This window comes from Gymnoscopelus microlampas (assembly GCF_963454915.1).
Source record: "Gymnoscopelus microlampas genome assembly, chromosome: 15".
In the NCBI taxonomy this organism is placed as follows: Eukaryota; Metazoa; Chordata; class Actinopteri; order Myctophiformes; family Myctophidae; genus Gymnoscopelus; species Gymnoscopelus microlampas.
The window spans coordinates 49,093,915-49,116,237 of NC_139952.1; the positions used below are offsets into that span (position 1 = coordinate 49,093,915).

The 22,323-nt window shown below is 46.1% G+C and overlaps 1 protein-coding gene across 1 annotated transcript in view; it reads left to right on the forward strand.

Annotated features, from left to right (window-relative positions):
• thsd7aa (thrombospondin, type I, domain containing 7Aa) overlaps positions 1-22,323 on the forward strand; it is a gene marked incomplete at both ends in the record, with an annotated part of 204,039 nt that overhangs the window by 66,367 nt on the left and 115,349 nt on the right. Inside the window, 2 exons of the mRNA XM_084080528.1 lie at positions 9,960-10,153; positions 18,048-18,203. Of these exons, the coding sequence (XP_083936654.1) occupies positions 9,960-10,153; positions 18,048-18,203 (350 nt within the window). The remainder of the gene's footprint in view (positions 1-9,959; positions 10,154-18,047; positions 18,204-22,323) is intronic.

Genomic DNA, 22,323 nt, shown 5'->3' on the forward strand with positions numbered 1-22,323 from the left:
GTTAACCTATTTCACTTTAGGACCTGGTGCACAGCAGTGGTGGAAAAAGTACTATTTATTTGTTTACTTAAGTAAAAGTATCAATACTGCAATGTAGAAGTACTCTGTTACAAGTACATGTCAGGAATTCAAAATGTATGTAGGGCTGAAGTGGTTAATGTTTAGTAATAATATAAAAAATCTACAAAGTAACTAAAGTTTTAAAAATAATTGTAGGAGTAAAAGTACAATATTTGCCTCTGATTTGAGATGTAGAGGAGTAGGAGTGAAAGTATTGGATAGTAGAAATACTCAAGTAAAGAACAAATACCTCAACATTAACTAAGTAACTAAGTACAGTACTTGAGTACATGTACTTAGTTACTTTACACCACTGGTAGCACAGTTTGTGTGCTTCTACCTTTAGAGTGATGGACGGATGTAATTTTACATGCTTCATATTCAATTATAAGCCTCTGTAGTCGATAGACACATGAAACAAACAGACACTTGAACGCTTATGAATACAAATGACTTTTCCTTTTCCCTAAAGTTCATTTAAAAATAAACAAATCAATAAAACAATATAAAGACATCATATAATCTCTGTCTGTCGTTTCATTGTTTATTGATTGACTACAGAGGCTGAGAAATACATGTTTTAGTGAACGTTGAGTTTTGTTTTTTTAAACACTGAGGAGGTCATTTATTAAAAACGCCTCAGGGTTTAGAATGTGTTTTTAGACTCTGGCCCTCAGGTCTACATGATAATGATGCTCATAACACATTAACCCATTAAGACCCGAGGCGATTCTTAAAAATATTCAGTTATAATATAACAGTTTTTTGAAAAAAAAATGAATTGTTTTTTGCGCTATGAGCTTGTTTTTCTGCTATTTTTGAATAGCCAAAGAAATCTAAAGTGACACAGATGCGTTCCAGGTCTTAATGGGTTAACAGATGTATTTATATATAACACATCATAACAGATAACCAGACTACCGTATCCATCTGGAGACATTAACTCTTTGTTATACAGCTCAATAATAATAACAATAATAATAATAATAACAACCTCTCCAATGCCAACCGACATTAACAAGAGACCGGAAGCTCTCTTAATGTGTGTGTGTGTGTGTGCGTGTGTGTGTGTGTGCGTGTGTGTGTGTGTGTGTGTGTGTGTGTGTGTGTGTGTGTGTGTGTGTGTGTGTGTGTGTGTGTGCGCGCACGTTGTTAACAGTAGGCAGAGGACAATAACAAAGCCATTAGTGTCAGCGTGTCTGGCTTTATGAACACAACATGCTGCTCTGCAGGGCAGGGAGGCCAGACAGACGGGGAGGGGGGGGGGGATGGAGGGAGGGCTGTGTTTGGGGGGGGGGAGGGGAGAGGAGGGAGGGGGAACACGGGAGGGGGAGATGGAGAGAGAAATGGTCTGATAGTTGGCTGGATGCCAACAGAGGAGAGGTGATGAATGGAGCATGTCTGAGTGGGAGCCATTCAGCCGGTTGGTCTGATCCCATCTCTCCACCCTTACCTCCACCTCCACCCTTACCTCCACCCCACCCTTACCTCCACCCCACCCTTACCTCCGTCTCCACCCTTACCTCCACCTCCACCCTTACCTCCACCCCACCCTTACCTCCACCCCACCCTTACCTCCGTCTCCACCCTTACCTCCACCCCACCCTTACCTCCACCTCCACCCTTACCTCCGTCTCCACCCTTACCTCCACCCCACCCTTACCTCCACCTCCACCCTTACCTCCGTCTCCACCCTTACCTCCACCCCACCCTTACCTCCACCCCACCCTTACCTCCGTCTCCACCCTTACCTCCACCCCACCCTTACCTCCACCTCCACCCTTACCTCCGTCTCCACCCTTACCTCCACCCCACCCTTACCTCCACCCCACCCTTACCTCCGTCTCCACCCTTACCTCCACCCCACCCTTACCTCCACCTCCACCCTTACCTCCGTCTCCACCCTTACCTCCACCCCACCCTTACCTCCACCTCCACCCTTACCTCCGTCTCCACCCTTACCTCCACCTCCACCCTTACCTCCACCCCACCCTTACCTCCACCCCACCCTTACCTCCGTCTCCACCCTTACCTCCACCCCACCCTTACCTCCGTCTCCACCCTTACCTCCACCCCACCCTTACCTCCACCTCCACCCTTACCTCCACCTCCACCCTTACCTCCACCCCACCCTTACCTCCACCCCACCCTTACCTCCGTCTCCACCCTTACCTCCACCCCACCCTTACCTCCGTCTCCACCCTTACCTCCACCTCCACCCTTACCTCCACCCCACCCTTACCTCCGTCTCCACCCTTACCTCCACCCCACCCTTACCTCCACCTCCACCCTTACCTCCGTCTCCACCCTTACCTCCGTCTCCACCCTTACCTCCACCCCACCCTTACCTCCACCCCACCCTTACCTCCGTCTCCACCCTTACCTCCACCTCCACCCTTACCTCCACCCCACCCTTACCTCCACCTCCACCCTTACCTCCGTCTCCACCCTAACCTCCGTCTCCACCCTTACCTCCGTCTCCACCCTTACCTCCACCCCACCCTTACCTCCACCCCACCCTTACCTCCGTCTCCACCCTTACCTCCACCCCACCCTTACCTCCACCTCCACCCTTACCTCCGTCTCCACCCTTACCTCCGTCTCCACCCTTACCTCCACCCCACCCTTACCTCCACCCCACCCTTACCTCCGTCTCCACCCTTACCTCCACCTCCACCCTTACCTCCACCCCACCCTTACCTCCACCTCCACCCTTACCTCCACCCCACCCTTACCTCCGTCTCCACCCTTACCTCCACCTCCACCCTTACCTCCACCCCACCCTTACCTCCACCTCCACCCTTACCTCCACCTCCACCCTTACCTCCACCCCACCCTTACCTCCGTCTCCACCCTTACCTCCACCTCCACCCTTACCTCCACCTCCACCCTTACCTCCACCCCACCCTTACCTCCACCTCCACCCTTACCTCCACCCCACCCTTACCTCCGTCTCCACCCTTACCTCCGTCTCCACCCTTACCTCCACCTCCACCCTTACCTCCACCCCACCCTTACCTCCGTCTCCACCCTTACCTCCACCTCCACCCTTACCTCCACCCCACCCTTACCTCCACCTCCACCCTTACCTCCACCTCCACCCTTACCTCCACCCCACCCTTACCTCCGTCTCCACCCTTACCTCCACCTCCACCCTTACCTCCACCTCCACCCTTACCTCCACCCCACCCTTACCTCCACCTCCACCCTTACCTCCACCCCACCCTTACCTCCGTCTCCACCCTTACCTCCGTCTCCACCCTTACCTCCACCTCCACCCTTACCTCCACCCCACCCTTACCTCCGTCTCCACCCTTACCTCCAACTCCACCCTTACCTCCACCCCACCCTTACCTCCACCTCCACCCTTACCTCCACCCCACCCTTACCTCCGTCTCCACCCTTACCTCCGTCTCCACCCTTACCTCCACCCCACCCTTACCTCCACCCCACCCTTACCTCCACCCCACCCTTACCTCCGTCTCCACCCTTACCTCCACCTCCACCCTTACCTCCACCCCACCCTTACCTCCACCTCCACCCTTACCTCCACCCCACCCTTACCTCCACCTCCACCCTTACCTCCACCTCCACCCTTACCTCCACCCCACCCTTACCTCCACCTCCACCCTTACCTCCACCCCACCCTTACCTCCGTCTCCACCCTTACCTCCGTCTCCACCCTTACCTCCACCTCCACCCTTACCTCCACCCCACCCTTACCTCCGTCTCCACCCTTACCTCCACCTCCACCCTTACCTCCGTCTCCACCCTTACCTCCGTCTCCACCCTTACCTCCGTCTCCACCCTTACCTCCGTCTCCACCCTTACCTCCACCCCACCCTTACCTCCACCCCACCCTTACCTCCACCTCCACCCTTACCTCCGTCTCCACCCTTACCTCCGTCTCCACCCTTACCTCCACCTCCACCCTTACCTCCACCCCACCCTTACCTCCACCTCCACCCTTACCTCCACCCCACCCTTACCTCCACCCCACCCTTACCTCCGTCTCCACCCTTACCTCCACCCCACCCTTACCTCCACCTCCACCCTTACCTCCGTCTCCACCCTTACCTCCGTCTCCACCCTTACCTCCACCCCACCCTTACCTCCACCTCCACCCTTACCTCCGTCTCCACCCTTACCTCCACCTCCACCCTTACCTCCACCCCACCCTTACCTCCGTCTCCACCCTTACCTCCACCTCCACCTTTACCTCCACACCACCCTTACCTCCGTCTCCACCCTTACCTCCACCTCCACCCTTACCTCCACCCCACCCTTACCTCCGTCTCCACCCTTACCTCCACCTCCACCCTTACCTCCACCCCACCCTTACCTCCGTCTCCACCCTTACCTCCACCTCCACCCTTACCTCCACCCCACCCTTACCTCCACCCCACCCTTACCTCCGTCTCCACCCTTACCTCCACCTCCACCCTTACCTCCACCCCACCCTTACCTCCACCTCCACCCTTACCTCCACCCCACCCTTACCTCCGTCTCCACCCTTACCTCCACCCCACCCTTACCTCCACCCCACCCTTACCTCCACCTCCACCCTTACCTCCACCCCACCCTTACCTCCACCCCACCCTTACCTCCGTCTCCACCCTTACCTCCGTCTCCACCCTTACCTCCACCCCACCCTTACCTCCACCTCCACCCTTACCTCCGTCTCCACCCTTACCTCCGTCTCCACCCTTACCTCCACCCCACCCTTACCTCCACCTCCACCCTTACCTCCGTCTCCACCCTTACCTCCACCTCCACCCTTACCTCCACCCCACCCTTACCTCCGTCTCCACCCTTACCTCCACCTCCACCTTTACCTCCGTCTCCACCCTTACCTCCACCTCCACCTCCACCCTTACCTCCACCCCACCCTTACCTCCATCTCCACCCTTACCTCCACCTCCACCCTTACCTCCACCCCACCCTTACCTCCATCTCCACCATTGCCTCCGTCTCCACCCCCACCCTTAACTCCTCCTGCACCTCCACCCGGCTACAGACAGCCGCTGAGCCTACTGTGGTGACACGACACAGTAGGTGGAACAGCATTAGAATAGAATAAGGGGATGCATTCATCCCCGGGCCGGGTCATACCGAAGATTATACACATGGGACGAGAAGCTGGGTGGGCGAGCATCTGCTTTGCCCGGTTTGTTGGTTTGTCAGAACAACATACTGAAGCACTGTTCACTTTCTGGCTTATCCTCCATGTCTGGCTGCTGCTACTGGTTATACTGGCACATAGAGAGAGAGAGAGAGAGAGAGAGAGAGAGAGAGAGAGAGAGAGAGAGAGAGAGAGGGGAGAGAGAGCACTTTGTAATGAGTACATTTGTTGTGGCTGCTGTGAATGACACCGTTCATTGATCACATGACCACAGGGCCTGCTGTGTTTCTATTATGGCAGCAACATGAGCTATCCATGGTGCTGACGTGTATTAGTAACATAGTGAGCTATCCATGGTGCTGAAGTGTATTAGTAACATAGTGAGCTATCCATGGTGCTGAAGTGTATTAGTAACATAGTGAGCTATCCATTGTGCTGAAGTGATTTAGTAACATAGTGAGCTATCCATGGTGCTGAAGTGTATTAGTAACATAGTGAGCTATCCATGGTGCTGAAGTGTATTAGTAACATAGTGAGCTATCCATGGTGCTGAAGTGTGTTAGTAACATAGTGAGCTATCCATGGTGCTGAAGTGTATTAGTAACATAGTGAGCTATCCATGGTGCTGAAGTGTGTTAGCATAGTGAGCTATCCATGGTGCTGAAGTGTGTTAGCATAGTGAGCTATCCATGGTGCTGAAGTGTGTTAGCATAGTGAGCTATCCATGGTGCTGAAGTGTGTAATAGCATAGTGAGCTATCCATGGTGCTGAAGTGTATTAGTAACAAAGTGAGCTATCCATGGTGCTGAAGTGTGTTATAGCATAGTGAGCTATCCGAGGTGCTGAAGTGTGTTATAGCATAGTGAGCTATCCATGGTGCTGAAGTGTATTAGTAACATAGTGAGCTATCCATGGTGCTGAAGTGCATTAGTAACATAGTGAGCTATCCATGGTGCTGAAGTGTATTAGTAACATAGTGAGCTATCCATGGTGCTGAAGTGTATTAGTAACATAGTGAGCTATCCATGGTGCTGAAGTGTATTAGTAACATAGTGAGCTATCCATGGTGCTGATTATTTAATTTCAAATGCATTTAGTTACACTTAAGTTTTATTTTTACATATAATATATGACTTTTGTCTATACTGATTGACTGTATTTGTATGACTGTATGAATTTGTGTGTACATTGTATTGTGGACCCCATGAAGAGCTAACAGGAACCCCGATAAAGAATCAACTTGTGAGGGATTCCCTCATCCTCTGAGTCCTCTGAGCTCTTCTGTTGCTAATTGTGTGAGATTGGAACAACTTGTGCCGTTAATGGGACTAATGGGAAGCAATCTTCACCGCCTAAAGTGAAACGAATCCCCCCGATAATGAAATATGGTGGAAATTATTTCATGTTTTCCGACGACTAAAGAAGTGAATTGTGTTTGTTTTTAATGGTACAGTGATGAAGACATGTGCTCATGTCATAAGGGACAGAACTGATGCTAACGATAAATCAATGTGTGTCCATCGCTGTTACGTTCTCCTCTGTGACACTAAATGACTCCCATTGGACTGATGTCCCAGGAGAGAGAGAGAGGGAGAATGAGTGAGAGATGGGGGGAGACAGAGGGAGAGAGAGAACAAGCGAGAGACAGACAGACAGACAGACAGACAGACAGACAGACAGACAGACAGACAGACAGACAGACAGACAGACAGACAGACAGACAGACAGACAGACAGGGAGAGAGACCGATACCTCACTCATGAATAAGGAGCTCTTTCATTGGTTGACCTCAAAGTAAATCCATTGTATCGCCACAGAGACACAGAGAGGTCGTCCATGTTGTGACCTGAGGGCAGGACCACAATGCATTGCACCGCCACTGATGGGGAGCCTGATATTGGTTCAGTGCCAGACAGAGAGACACACACACACACACACACACACACACACACACACACACACACACACACACACACAGAGAGAGAAGCCCCCCCGTTGGTTTATGAATAGATCCCCCTCCCCTCCGCCAGCAGCCATGTGCTTTAGCCGCTCTCAGAGAGGACATGGTGGTTGTATGGGCTGAACCCCGGGGGCTGATTGTAAACACTTCTCTGGGGGTCGATGGGATAAAAAGAACACTTTAGAGAGAGACGCTCACTATCCATCCATCTGACTGGCCCCACACACGCACACGCACACACACGCACACGCACACACACACACACACACACACACACACACACACACACACACACACACACACACACACACACACACACTTAATGATGTTTATAGCCTGAAAAAAAAAAGGACATCCGGCTGCATCTCCTCCAGGCTGATAAACACAACGATGATAATAGGAATTTCAGTCACACGATTTTTTTTCCATAATGCATTAGTAATTTTCATCATTTATTCATTCGTGATAATACAATAAAATGAAGCGTATGCCAGTGGATAATGCTACATCGACCTGTGGTTCTCGGACGTTTTAATTTCTGGGACCCCCGTTACTCTGAGAGTGTGCAAATGGAACGGAATGGACCCGTAAGGGTCCATTCCGTTCCATTTGCACACTCTCAGTGTTACAGACCTGTAAGGGTCCATTTGGTTCCATTTGTACACTCTCAGAGTTACAGACCCATTAGGGTCCATTTGGTTCCTACAACTATTCATCATTTCAGCTGTGGAACTAGCCTGGGAACCCCCTCAAGGACCCCTGATAGTCCCCGGACCCCACTTTGAGAAACCAATGATCTATGAATTCATAAACAAAACAATGATAATTGGATGTTTTTTTTTTTGTTGTCATGTGCTTTCCCATAATTTATTCATTTGTGATAATACAATATAATGCAATCATGTATGCAGTGGATTCCTTAATAGCAAAACAAAATTCATGTGTCTGGTACACATTCCCTCGGGTATTGTTTCCTTAATTAAGACAATTTGAAAGATGGGGTCGTTTTACACCGGAAAGCAAAATTCTAATGATTTGAACTTCAGCAGCATCAGCATCAGCAGATATAGACATTGCCTCATACCGGAGTTGTGTTGTTTATGTTTTTATATATTGTCGTTGTCAGGCAGAAACCAGCTATCTCCATTTTTCATACATTTTTTTTTTTTTTAAATCAGTGCTGTTGAACACCCTTTACATCTGTGTTTGGGTTTTACAAATATTGAACCAATGAAGAGTATTAAAAAGCACTTCTGATTAAAACTCCTAACTACATTGGACCCTCAAACTGTCGGTCGAACCTCCTAACTCCAACTTTGGAGGTAGTAAATGAACAAAACTGTGGACGCAGGTCTGACTTCGTCATTAATGGTCAAAAACCTCCTAACTCCACTTGAGCTGTGTTTGGGTAAAGTGATGATAATATAAGCCACACATTCAAGTAACTGACAATGTATAAAGTCATCATTACAACTCTGATGAGGCACTAATGTGTTGTTCTAAAAACATGTTTTTTTTTTCATTGCCTGGAAAGTTAATATTTTGGACACAATTGGTTTGTGCCCGACAGCAGAGATACACACCCAGTATACTGTAGTATATAGTATATATATATATATAGACTCATACTTGTGACCTCACATCCATCGTGGGCCTCGTGTTTATTCCTCAAGCAGTCCACATATATAGAGGTTGGTTCTGCCAGCCAGAACCTCAGACTCACCCACCAACCTGTCCATTATATTTAGAGGACAGAGTACAGCAACTTGTAATGGGCCTGGTCTTCATTATACTTAAGGGACCAGTGCCCTCGTACCTGTCTGACTACTTCAAAAGAGTGAGTGACTCCCACGGGCACAACACCAGAGGGAGCTTCCCCGAAAATCCCCCCCCCCCCCCATATTCGCACCTTATCAGCCTTTGTTCAAAATGACACATATTTCACACCTGGCACCATTTCACACCTGGCAAATGTAACACTTTATCCATGGAAGAAAAAGGGAGAAGGGAGAGGGAGGTCCCGCACACTGTCTTCGCTTATAAAGACGTTTATTTAGGATGCAAAGCTTCGGCCTCTTGGACCTTCATCAGGATAAGTGAAGACAGTGTGTGTCCATTCTCCCTTTTTCTTCCATAATTCAGCCTTCATACTCCGACGCACCTGTCCGTTCGTAGGTGTGCAAAAGGACACATCCTAACACTTTATCCATGCAAAGGTTTGGATTTCCCACTGATTTGCCCATTGAATTGCCAATGGCAAGGCCCTTGTCTTATCTGTAAGTGGCTCTGGATAAGAGTGTCTGCTAAATGCCTACATTGCAGTGGTGTAAAGTAACATTAGTACATTTACTCAAGTACTGTACTTAAGTACAATGTTGAGGTATTTTTTACTTTACAGGAGTATTTCCAATTTCCAATACTTCTACTTCTACTCCACTACATCTATAGTGGCAAATATTGTACTTTTACTACACTACCATTATTTCAAAACTTGGTAGATATAAATTATTATATTATAAAACATACATTAACCACTTTAGCCCTATTTTACACATAGGATATTTGAAATATCCTATGTATCTACAAGCTCCCAACGCGAAGATCTGCTACTTTCAAACATTTTAGTACTTTTACTTTTGGTACTTTAAGTATATTTTGATGCCAATACTTTTGTACTTTTACTCAAGTAACATCTTGAACATAGCCTTTTACTTGTAACAGAATAGTGTTATACTGTGGTATTGCTACTTTTACTGAGTACTTCTTCCACCACTGCTAAATGCCTGCATTGTAACCTGTCCTCTGTCCTGTCCACAGCTACAGCTGGAAGACCACGGAGTGGAGCGAGTGTCGGGTGGACACGCTGCTGAGCCAGCAGGACCGTCGGCGTGGCAACCAGACGGGGCTGTGCGGCGGGGGCGTCCAGAACCGGGACGTCTACTGCGTCCAGACCCCGCCCCCGACCAGGGAGGCCACGCCCCCCAACCTCAGCTCACTGCGCAGCAAAGAAGGTAGAGATCTGTTTCAGGCATCATGCGATCTGGTTGATCTTCTAGTCTTATTGTTCTGTTCTGTTCTGTTCTGTTCTGTTCTGTTCTGTTCTGTTCTGTTCTTTTTCTATCAACGTACAGTGTTGTGTTCTAAGGGAACGGCCAGTGATGGACAGTAACTAAATACATTTATTTGAGTACTAAACTTAGGTACATTTGTTCAGTATCTGTACACGTATGACTTTCACTCCACTGACATTCTTGGCAAGCAACACGGAATACAAACGAGGCACGAAACCAATGAATACTCCACTGCAAAGGAACGCAGAAATAGATGAACTGTTTACACATGCACACACATGCACGCACACACACACACACACACACACACACACACACACACACACACACACACACACACACACACACACACACACACACACACACACACACACACACACACACACACACACACACACGCACGCACGCACACACACACACACACACGCACGCACGCACACAAACACACACACACACACACGCACACACGCACAAACATGTCTCAAACCCACAGTCATTTATAAGGGGTGAGTGTTTTAGCTTACACACCAACTCAGTGATAAGGACAGAGTGGTTTGTTTAGCACAGCATGTGTTCTGTCTCACTCTGTCAGCGTTATATCATCATCAGTGGCTCAGAGAAAAAAACATCAGTTTATTGTGTTTTTTTGGGGGGGAAGAGAGACGAAAAAAAAACATCATCATGAGTTCCAGTTCAACACCATGAGAACACACAACTATTAGATTGATGCCTGGCATAGAAGAACCACATTTGGTTCCAGTCAGAAATCATCTTTCAGACCTAACGGGTGTTAAATGTCTTGCTCAAGGACACGTCGACACATTGCCGGAGCCAGGAATCGAACCTGGGACCCGGGTTCTCTCCCCCATTCAAACCACACCCATTTAAGTAGTTAATGGTGCCTCAAAGAACCATCAAAAATGGTTCTTTGTAAAAAAATAAAAAAATAAAAAGGTTCTCTAAAATCATGTGTAGAACAACATAGTGATGAACCATCACATAGCCTTTAAAAGAACCATTTTAGGAACCATTATTTCAGTGTGTGTACACACTAGCAGACTGCGTTGGCAGTCATGTGTGAAACTCAGTGGGAATTCTAGCTTCTTCTTCTTTCTTTTTTTTACTCTACATTAAATCTGGAGCCGTAGCTCCATGAATATGCTAATGTAGCTGAAAACCCTGAGAGAGAGGGGGGGGGGGGGGGAGAGAGGGGGCGGGGGGGACATGAAATATGAGCTCTGTCTAAATTGGTGGCATTGCTTAGCAGAGTATGTAGCTGGAAGAGGCCTGGCTGGTATCATGCCCACTCTCACACACTATAGTGCCAATGGTGGAGTAAAAGTATACCACCGTATAAAAACACCTGGTTACCAGTAAAATACATGCATTTAAAACAATAAAAATACTTGAGCAAAAGTACAAATGTATTGGCCTCAAAATACAATATACTTAAAGGGATAGTTCACCCCAAAATTCACTTTTTTTTCTATCGATTAGTCACCCCATGGTGACTTGAATTCATGGATATTTTTTCCGTTTTTGTCACACAACGCTTTTCTATTGTTCTGTGTTCATATTGATGAGGGTGCCATGCCTTTCAGAAGCCGTAACCGCATTCAAAAATAGCAGATATACAAGCTCATAGCGCGGCACCGAGTGCCGCGCTAAGAGCTTGTATATCTGCTATTTTTTTGTAAATAGCCCAAAGTATAAAATAAGGGTTACAGCTCAAATCTAAAATAACACAGTATGCGTTCCCCGTATTGCACAGATTAAAGAATCATTTAGAATGCTTTGCGTGTGTTTACGTGGGAGCAGAGATACAGTACGTTGTGTGACCGTTGCCATGCCAACCAACATTCTTATCACAGGGTTATGCCATGGGGTTCATTTTGACAGCAAACGTTGATGTAGTTATTGTCAAATTACAGTCCTCTGAAATGTTTTACTTTTAGTCGACTAAATGTACAGTTTATTCAGTAGACTAACATGTATTTTCGACGGCCATGATGGCGTCGTAATGCCTGATTTATACTTGGCTGCGTGCTTAAAATAGCAGATCTACAAGACGTGTTGTGAGCTTGTAGATTGGCCATTTTGGAAGGACGACACCCCGCCCGCAACCAAGCATAAAATGACTTGTCTTTTTAGTTCTACTGGATCTCCTCTCGACTAGTCCCTCACTAACATTTTTGTCCAGTTTTAATATGTTGACGTAATTGTCAATATATGTAGTCATAGATGTAGTCATCATATGGTTAGTTTCTATGCTTAATCAGTGAAAAAAAGTAGTTTTAGTCGACAAAATTAAAACTGGTTTACGCCTGTTAATTTTGCTATGTGAATAATCAAAAAAAAAGCGTTATGGTTTGAAGGAACGCATGCTGTCAATTGCCTCTCACTCACAACCAAGGAAGAAATAGCAGCTCAAGCTCACAACACATCACATGGCGAAAGGCTTGTGAGCTTGAAGATCGTCTATCTTTGCTATTTTTTTTTAAATGGGTATTAAGTGATTCATTCATAACGTACATGTGTACGTTTTGGAGTGTCTCTTGTGGGTCTCTAGCTCTCTAACTCTCAGGAGTTTGCAGTGCATGCTGCACATATAACCAATACCCCGTTCCAACTCACTCCCAATGCCTGCGATTTTGAAAAAAATCCACACTGGAAATGTATGTTATTTATTTTCTTACCCAGCAATGTAGTGGTATTTCAGTGGAAACACAGCTTAATATAGAACAATCCTTCAGTAGCACTCAAGAGTAACGCCAAAATCCCCCCAAAAAACTAAATATATGGTGCGACCATTGCCGTAGAGTACCAAATTCTGACATCACCGCCACTATTGTTCTTATATGACACGATCTAACATGACTCTATGGTATCTTCAATAGAAAAAATAAAATCCTTCCGTGACCCAGGGTTTAGCGGGTAGTACAATGAGTGACGTCAGGAGTCTGGACCTCGGTACTCTATTCTCTCCAAGGTTTAAGCCTCATTCATTTAACCAGGAAATGTTCCCATTGAGATTCAGAAGCTCTTTTAAACAGCAGCCCTCCTGTCCTTTCCCCATGCATCACATGCACATAAAACAGCAACATGAATGAAATGAGCCCAGTGGTGTGTGTGTGTGTGTGTGTGTGTGTGTGTGTGTGTGTGTGTGTGTGTGTGTGTGTGTGTGTGTGTGTGTCTTCATAGTGGGGAGTCCAGCAGTGCGTGAAGAGAGTGTGTGTGACCTGATTTAAGCTGAATGTAATCTTGTCATTTGCTTTTCAAGGATGAGCAGTTAATCCCCATTATGTGACAGTTTAGTAGCCGGCTGACTGACATTCCTCAACATTTATGGTGAAGAATGTTCAACACGCACACGCGCACACACGCACGCACACGCACACACACACACACACACACACACACACACACACACACACACACACACACACACACACACACACACACACACACACACACACACACACACTTGCAGCACATTCTGTCAGACCTAATTTGCATACTTGCAGGAAGAACTACAATTTAATGACTCTGAATCCCAATCATTCATGTATCACTGCTGTGTTTTATACTCTCTGTGTGTGTGTGTGTGTGTGTGTGTGTGTGTGTGTGTGTGTGTGTGTGTGTGTGTGTGTGTGTGTGTGTGTGTGTGTGTGTGTGTGTGTGTGTGTGTGTGTGTGTGTGTGTGTGTGTGTGTGTGTGTGTGTGTGTGTGTGTGTGTGTGTGTTGTGTGTGTGTTTGTGTGTGATCTTAAGCACTTTTTAAACCTCCATACATACTCTGTTGAGTGGAGTCCCTCAGGCCTCTGTGCTAGTGTCTTTTCTGTTTTCACTCTCTATTGAATATTTATAGTCTAGTGCAATGGCCCACTGGAAAACCATGAAAGCATTTTAGCAGGACCACTAAACACAGCAGTGATCCACCCATAGGACCACTAAACACAGCAGTGGTCCACCCATAGGACCACTAAACACAGCAGTGGTCCACCCATAGGACCACTAAACACAGCAGTGGTCCACCCATAGGACCACTAAACACAGCAGTGGTCCACCCAGAGGACCACTAAACACAGCAGCCAGTTTATGATAAGTGTCAATTGCTTTCAAGCACGAAGCAGTTAAAGGAGTAGTTCACCCAAAACATTACTTATTTTCTATCAATTACAAACCCCATGAAGCATTGAATTCATGGAGTTTTTTTTTTTGTCGCATTCCTGAGACAATAATTTGATGACCGGTGCTCTATCCGGTAGGAGACACAAAGAGTCTCCTTTGTTTCTTCTTTATTATTATCATCAAAGTATTGGCTTATAGCCTTACACACCTGAAGGTTTTGGACACTTTTTTTACGAGATTGTAGATCTGCTATTTTTTGGCAAATGTTCCTTCCCAGTAGATGCTAGGGTTCAAGTGGTTGATGTAAAAAAAAAAAACGTTCCTATCACACAAAGATGTGCCGGCCCCCTTGTAGTAACTCTGAGGAGCTCCTAGGGGTCCTGGACCCCCTGTTGAAGACCCATCGTCTAGACTAGACCATCTGGCAGAGAGAGAGAGAGAGAGAGAGAGAGAGAGAGAGAGAGAGAGAGAGAGAGAGAGAGAGAGAGGTGCCACCTGAGCAAGGTCAACCTGCCAAGGAGACGTTCATTAATCAGCCTCTTTGTGATTGGCCATGGAGAATGCCGCTGGGGGCGGGGCCTCTGGTTGTCTCCCAAACAAACAGCTAGAGGATTCTGATCAGTGATGGAAGGTAACTAAGTGCATTTACTCAAGTACTGCACTTTACACAGTACAACAGTACCATTTTGAGGTCCATTTTTATACTTTTATACTCCACTACATCACAAAGGCAAATATGGTAATTTTTACTCCACAACAATTATTTGACAGATTATTATTAGAAAGCAATACAGTAGCGTGGCAGCGTGAGGAGAAAATGAAGCGGTTTGATTGAAGTGGTTTTGATGACATGTGTCCTGACAGCACCAGGTACAAACATCTGCAGTGATTCTCCTCGTCAACAGGTCATGTTAACATCTGGATTCCACACGCTAACACAGTGGTTGAAAAGATTCATCTTTAATACCTCCCTGCGTTAGTGATGAATATAAAATATGATCCTGTTTTATAACAAACCATTACCTCTCCAATCACAGGCGGTGGTAAGAATCCCCTTCTGGTATTATTAAAAAAAAAACACTGACTAACCAATTCAAAATCGAAAGAATCATTTGATCCAGAAGTGTCTCACACGTGTGTGCGTCCGTGCGTGTGCGTGTGCGTGTGTGTGTGTGTGTGTGTGTGTGTGTGTGTGTGTGTGTGTGTGTGTGTGTGTGTGCGTGCGTGCGTGCGTGCGTGCGTGTGTGCGCGTATGCCTGTGTGCGTGCGTGTGTGCGTGTGTGCGTGTGTGCGTGTGTGTGTGTGTGTGTGTGTGTGTGTACGTGCACAGCCACCTTCCTTTTTCCTTTCTTAGCCCATTAAAGTCTGAGGTTCCGATTCTACAAATGTCTTCTATATCCTATAACAGTTTTCTGAAAAAAATATATTGTTATATCAGTGGTTCTCAAGCTTTTTCATGTCAAGGACCACCCAAAAGTATATGTATTTGGCCAGGGACACATTATCATGATTTTAAAAAAAATAGCAGATCTACAAGCTCATAGCGCGGCACTCAGTGCCACACTATGAGCTTGTAGATCTGCTATGTTTGAAGAGCCACATCATTAAATAATGGTTTAAGTGGTCACACAGATGTGTTCCCGGTCTTAATGGCTTAAAAGACACTATTTAAAGGACACACCTTTGGCCAAATGGAAGCAATTTGCATGTGAATGAGGCTGGATGCTGGCAGGGCTCAGTGGGAGAGATGCTGCTGTCTGATGACCTTGTAGCCAGGAAGACCATTTAGTTGTCCTTGTAGACAGGAAGACCATTTAGTTGTCCTGTGGGGCGTAAACCTCATATGTCCAAAACAAAAGCAGATCTACAAGCTTGTAGAGCGGCTATATTTTGCTATACCTTTGTGTCACACCGTAGTACAGGGGTATTCAACAGGGGGTCCCTATGGGGACCCCCTATAGGGGTCCTCAGAGTTACTACAGGGGGGGTCGCCAAATCTTTGTGTGATAGGACCTTTTTCTTTTATTTACATTAAAACCACATGAACCCTATTATCCCTGTATTCTGAGGTGAACATTATTGCCAAAAATAGAATATCTCTTGCAGATCGGCTATTTTCGGCAAAGAGGTTTGGTGTAGAGGGAAAAAGAGCAGACCAAGTACAGAGCCTATAAGGTCAAGTTTACTAATTACTGTGATTTTTTTTAAATGTCTGAAAATACACTGATGATTGAGTGTCTGTCAAACAAGTCTATGTCAAACAAGAAGCTATCTATGAAATCTATGGAAAGGTTTACTCTGCAACACAATTTTAAAATATGTATTGGGGGTCCCTGCTTCATCTCTCTCTCTCTCTCAGCTAAGGGGTCCTTGGCCTGAAAAAAAAACGTCAAAGACCCCTCTTCCGTAGTATGTTGAAGTAGGGCAGGGGTCTTCAACAGGGGGTCCTCAGAGTTACTACAGGGGGTCCGCCAAATCTTTGTGTGATATGATTTTTTTGATTTTACCATAACCACTTGAACCCTAGCACCCCTTTTCTGAGGTGAACTTTAGCCAAAAACTAGCAGATCTACAAGATCTAGCAGATCTGCTATTTTTGGCAAAGAGATATAGGTGTAGAGGGAAAAAACAGCAGACCAAGTAAACAAAAAAGTTGAATCTGAAACACAATTTTTATACAATATGTCGAGGGGGTCCCTGCTTCATCTCTCTCTCAGCTAGGGGGTCCTTGGCCTGAAAACGTTGAAGACCCCTGAAGTAGGGCATTCATTTACGGGGGGGGGGGGGGGGGGGGTAAAAAAGTTAAAATATGGTAAAAATATGGAGATGAGAGGTTCCTGCCAGACAGTACCCAGTTAGCCGTGCCTGGCAGCCAGGGGGAGGGAGGGAGGGAGGGAGGGAAGGACTTTGTTCTTCCAAACTTGGTCATGTTTTTTTTTTTGTTGGGAGATGAGAGTGAATGTAGGCTAATGAAAGTCTGAAGTCTGTTTCCTGCTTTGATATCAGAATGGAAGGAAAGCCTTTGTAAACGGGGGGGAACGGGGGGGGGGGGCGGCGTGTGTGTGTGTGTGTGTGGGGGGGGGGGTTGGCTGGGGTGAGACAGGGCCGTTTAGAGATCTAAGCATGCGTCCCCGTCTGGCCGTGTTCTTCTCTCTGATGTTTGACTTTTATGTGTTTTTTTTTCCCCCATCTATGCTTTTCTGCAGGGATCATTTAATGTAGAATAAATGCATGCATTGTGAGCAGTAAATAAAGTACATTTATAAAGTAACTGAGTACTGCACTGAGGTACTTTTGCTTTACTCGAGTATGGCCATTTTTCCAGTGCTTTATACTTCTTCTTCTTCACCACTACATCTCAGAGGCAAACCTTGTACTTTTTCATTCCACTACAATTATGTGACAACTTTAGTAAGTTTGCAGTTTTATATTATTAATACAAAACATATATATTAGCAAATTAAGCCCCAGCTCGTAGATCGGCTATTTTAAAAGGAAGAACATAAAAACATCTCTCTCTGTCTTTATACATATATATTTATGATTGTTAAAATACTGTTTTGCCACTTATTTGGGGGCCCTCTTGCAAAGGGGGCCCAGCACAGAATGAGAGAGAGCAGCTAGTCCTGACACAGTGTTGTATAATAATGTATACGTTGTAATGATTGTGTAATAATGGATAATTGTGTTGTTTTGTTCCTCAGCGCTGCGTCCCGTGGACAGTGAGCTGTGTGTGGGCGTGGCCCCCAACACCACACAGCTGTGTCACATCAGCTGTCCCGTGGAGTGTGACGTGTCGTCCTGGAGCGCCTGGGGACCCTGCACCTTCGAGAACTGTCAGGACCAGGCCGCCAAGAAAGGTACCCTGACCCTCTAACCCTAACCCTGACCCAGTGGTGCCAAACTAGTACTCACATTGTTTTACTAAAAGTATCTCACATTGCTTTATGAAAAGTATCAATACCGCAATGTAGAAATACTCTGTTACAAGTAAGTCCGGAATGCAGAATGTACTGGAGTAAACATACCAAAGTATACCAAAAGTATAAAGTACTCAATATGCAGAATGTCCCGTTTTCAAATGTGTAAAATGTAAAAAAATCTTTTGAACGATCTACAGATCTACAAGCTCACAACGCGTTGCATCGCGACGCGTTGACACCCCATATGTACTTAGAAATGTTTTACAAAATTGTGTGTGTGTGTGGGGGGGGGGGAATGTGTGAAATTTGTGAACAATTTCTCCTACTACTGACAGGCCCCAAAAATATGGAAGGCAGGATTTTTAACTTGGTTAAAATGTTAGCGACACATTTCAGGGCCGCCTGACGCACTGCAAAACAAAATACAAAAAACCCAGCATGGAAAATAACACATCAATCATTTTAACGCAGCGTTAACAAAACACACCAGGCTCTGTTGAACATCTCAATTAGACGGAGTCTGCTGAACAGATTACACAGAGACCAAGTGGAATCCATCTTGGTTTGGGGTTGATCCATCCGTCCAACTCAACCGGTTGAGTAATGATTTTCTCATCCAATCTCACTATTGATTTTCGTTGGCTTCTCTCTCTCTCTCCATGTGACTGTACAGTGAGCTGCTACAGTAATAATGATACAAGTCAATACATACTTACAGCCACACAGAGAAACTATTGTAACCTTTGGAAAATAAACTCTTGAGAAATCACTGAATCAGAATCACTTTTATCGTCATTGTACGCAAGCATTCAACAGACTTGTACAGTATTTCCCCGTTAGTGTCATTCCACTGAATACAAACACAAAACAAGACACAACAACACACAGTTAAAACATCTTCAACCGCTTATCAGGAGTCGGGTCGCCGGGGGCAACAGTTTCAGCAGAGCGCTCCAGACTTCCCTTTCCCCGGGCAACATTAGCCACTTCCTCCTGAGGGATCCTGTGGCGTTCCAAGGCCAGTGTGGATATATAGTAATTCCCCCCATCTGTTTATTTATTGTTTATTACGGATCCCCATTAGTCCTCACCACAGTGAAGGCTACTCTTCCTGGTCCTTGGTCTGCCAGGGGGTCTCCTCCTCCCTGTGGGACGTGCAGCGAGGACCTCCCTGGGGAGACGCTCATGGAGGCACGATGCCCACACCACCTTAGCTGGATCCTTTCCAAGTGAAGGAGCAGCAGTTCTACTCCTGAGTCTCTCGCGGATGAGCGTACTTCTCACCCCTATCTCTAAGGGAGATGCCAGGTGTTTGCACAGAGTAGCGCTTCAGTGCCGAACGCGGTCTGAACCGTGTTTTCAGTCTTTTTGTTTTTTCCGTTTTTTTTCGACACGGGAGGGGCTGGAGCAGCTCTGGAATCACCCACGGCAGGGGTTTTCAACCAGTGGTCCGGGGACCACCAGTGGTCCTTGAGGGGGTTCCAGGGGGTCCCCAGCCAAATGAATAGTTAGGAACCAAATTGACCCTTATATAACTGTAACTCTGAGAGTGTCTGTAACTCTGAGAGTGTACAAAGTGTCTGTAACTCTGAGAGTGTACAAATGGAACCAAATGGACCCTAACGGGTCCATTTGGTTCCATTTTGTACACTCTCAGAGTTAAATGAACACTGATGATGGTGATACGGTGTCGATTGGGACCCCCAATAAACCTAAATGGTTGAGTCACTGGAATATTTTTTCAAATAGGGGTCCGTGGGCTAATATGTGTCAATTTGGGGGTACTTGATGCGAAAAAGGTTGAAAACCACTGACCCACGGTGATTCTGAGAAGGAAGGGCCTTATAGATCACTGTGCCAAAAAAACATGGCTCTCCATCCGCTTCCGTTCTATCTCCTTCTCTAAAACCCCTTTAACTCCAAAACGTTTTACGCTGGGGAAAACGACTCATTTCGTATACGTGATCGCTCCGCCATTGTGACCCGCGTGAAAGATGTTATCGTTCCAGGCGTTCGTGCAAAAAAAAAAACATCGTGCAAAATGCACGCATGCTTTGTTTCACATGGAATGCTCGTCGTGGAGTCTACAGCTTAAACGGCGCCGCGCAGCTCAACGGTGAGATTTATGGCACCGAACGTAATATGTTATTATAAAAGTCTGGCACCGAATGTGTTAAGAACAGTTTTGACCATTGTCCTTAAGGTGCTTGAGGGTGCTGTGAGTGTGCGGCGTACGGTTTCTTATTCATAGGTTATCAGCATCAACAACAACCAAGGTTGTAAACATATTGTTAGCAGTAGAGTGGTCTGTGTGCCAGACGGTGTCCTTGACGCAGTCTGTCCCCCTGGCTGCCTCATCCTATGGCCCCAGGCAACAGGCATGCTGTCAGGGACGACGTGTAAGCATTGAGAGATTCATCCATTACTGTATGGACCTGTCTCATGGATTATACCAGTGGTTCTCAACCTGTGGGTCGGGGGTCCCCGGATGACAGTAAAGTGACAATTTAAGGACTTCTAATAAATAAAAAAAAACGAGTCAAAGTAAATGTAATGCCTCAACTCCTAAAATTAAGTGCTTGTCAGGGTGGGGGGTCCACTGTACAAATATGATTATTTTGGGGGAGGGGTCTGTCACAGGGTGGGTGGGGTTAGCTTGGTAGTCCATGACAGGCTGGCTTGCTGGCTCAGGGCCTTAATTATTCCTGTAAGAGCAGCGTCCTCCATGACTGATGCATATTGACTCTCTCTTAATGAAGCGCCGCAAATGAAAGAGAACGACTGCACATATATACATATATACTGCTGCTGTATGCATCTTAATGATGGAGTCACACACACACACACACACACACACACACACACACACACACACACACACACACACACACACTCTCTCTCATTTACTCTGTTTCTCTGTCAGTCAGTCTGTTGCTCTCTCTCTTTGTCTCTCTCTCCCTCTCTCTCTCTCTCTCTCTCTCTCTCTCTCTCTCTCTCTCTCTCTCTCTCTCTCTCTCTCTCTCTCTCTCTCTCTCTCTCTCTCTCTCTCTCTCTCTCTCTCTCATATTTCTCTGTCTTCTATACTGTACATACTGTACTGTCATTTATTGACATTCCCATACACTCTATAGTGCATTCTACTCCATCTTTTCTATCCTCCCAAAGTAATGTGATTTCAGTGCATTCGTCCACCGAGCGTTTGTCCTGGTTTGCTTGCAACATACACAGGAACAATAATAACTGCAGCTCTTAACACTCGCATGACTGCAGTAAGACCAACTACCACTCAGACTGACTTCAGATCAAAATGACCGTTTTTTCCCTACTATTGCATTGGCCACTCTCTCCCCTCTGAGCTCCAGACGATCTGACACCTTCTCCCCCGCATAGCGGGCCACAGTGGGGGATAACACTGTCTTTTAAATAACATTTCAGTCCCGCTCAAAAGCTCACATATTGGCTATAGTTTCATTTGGTTTAGGCTACAGGCAGAACAATTGTAATATTATGTTAAAACTGGGAATGGTTACTGATCTCCTATGTAAAATCTTTATGACAAAAACGTATAAAACAGCACGATAGCTTGAATTAGGCACAGGAACGGGAAACCTCACATTGTGGCAATAGAGCACCGAAGTCTGACGTAATTTACACATCCTAACTGGTTCGCGGTTTTCCACCTCCATTCCGAATTCCCATAGATGTGTTTAATATCGCGTCAAATAAGAACTGTGTTCCAAAGATAAACAAATGATCCCGGTGGTTTGACTCTTATGGATATGAAGCATCAACTGACGGTGAGAAAACGATAATGTTACTTCCGACGAATTAGTTACATTTTCGCCAGAAACAGACTGTATCAAATATAAGTGACTGACTATCATAAACGATACAGAACCTCCTCCCTGACAATGTCGGCGAGACAGTTTGTTTATTTTTGGACCACAATTCTTATATGAGACGATTCTAAGATGACCCAATGTTATTCTCCATAGAGAAATGACTTTACGAACCAGGGGATGAACGAGTGACGTCAGGACTTCTGTACTCTATTGTG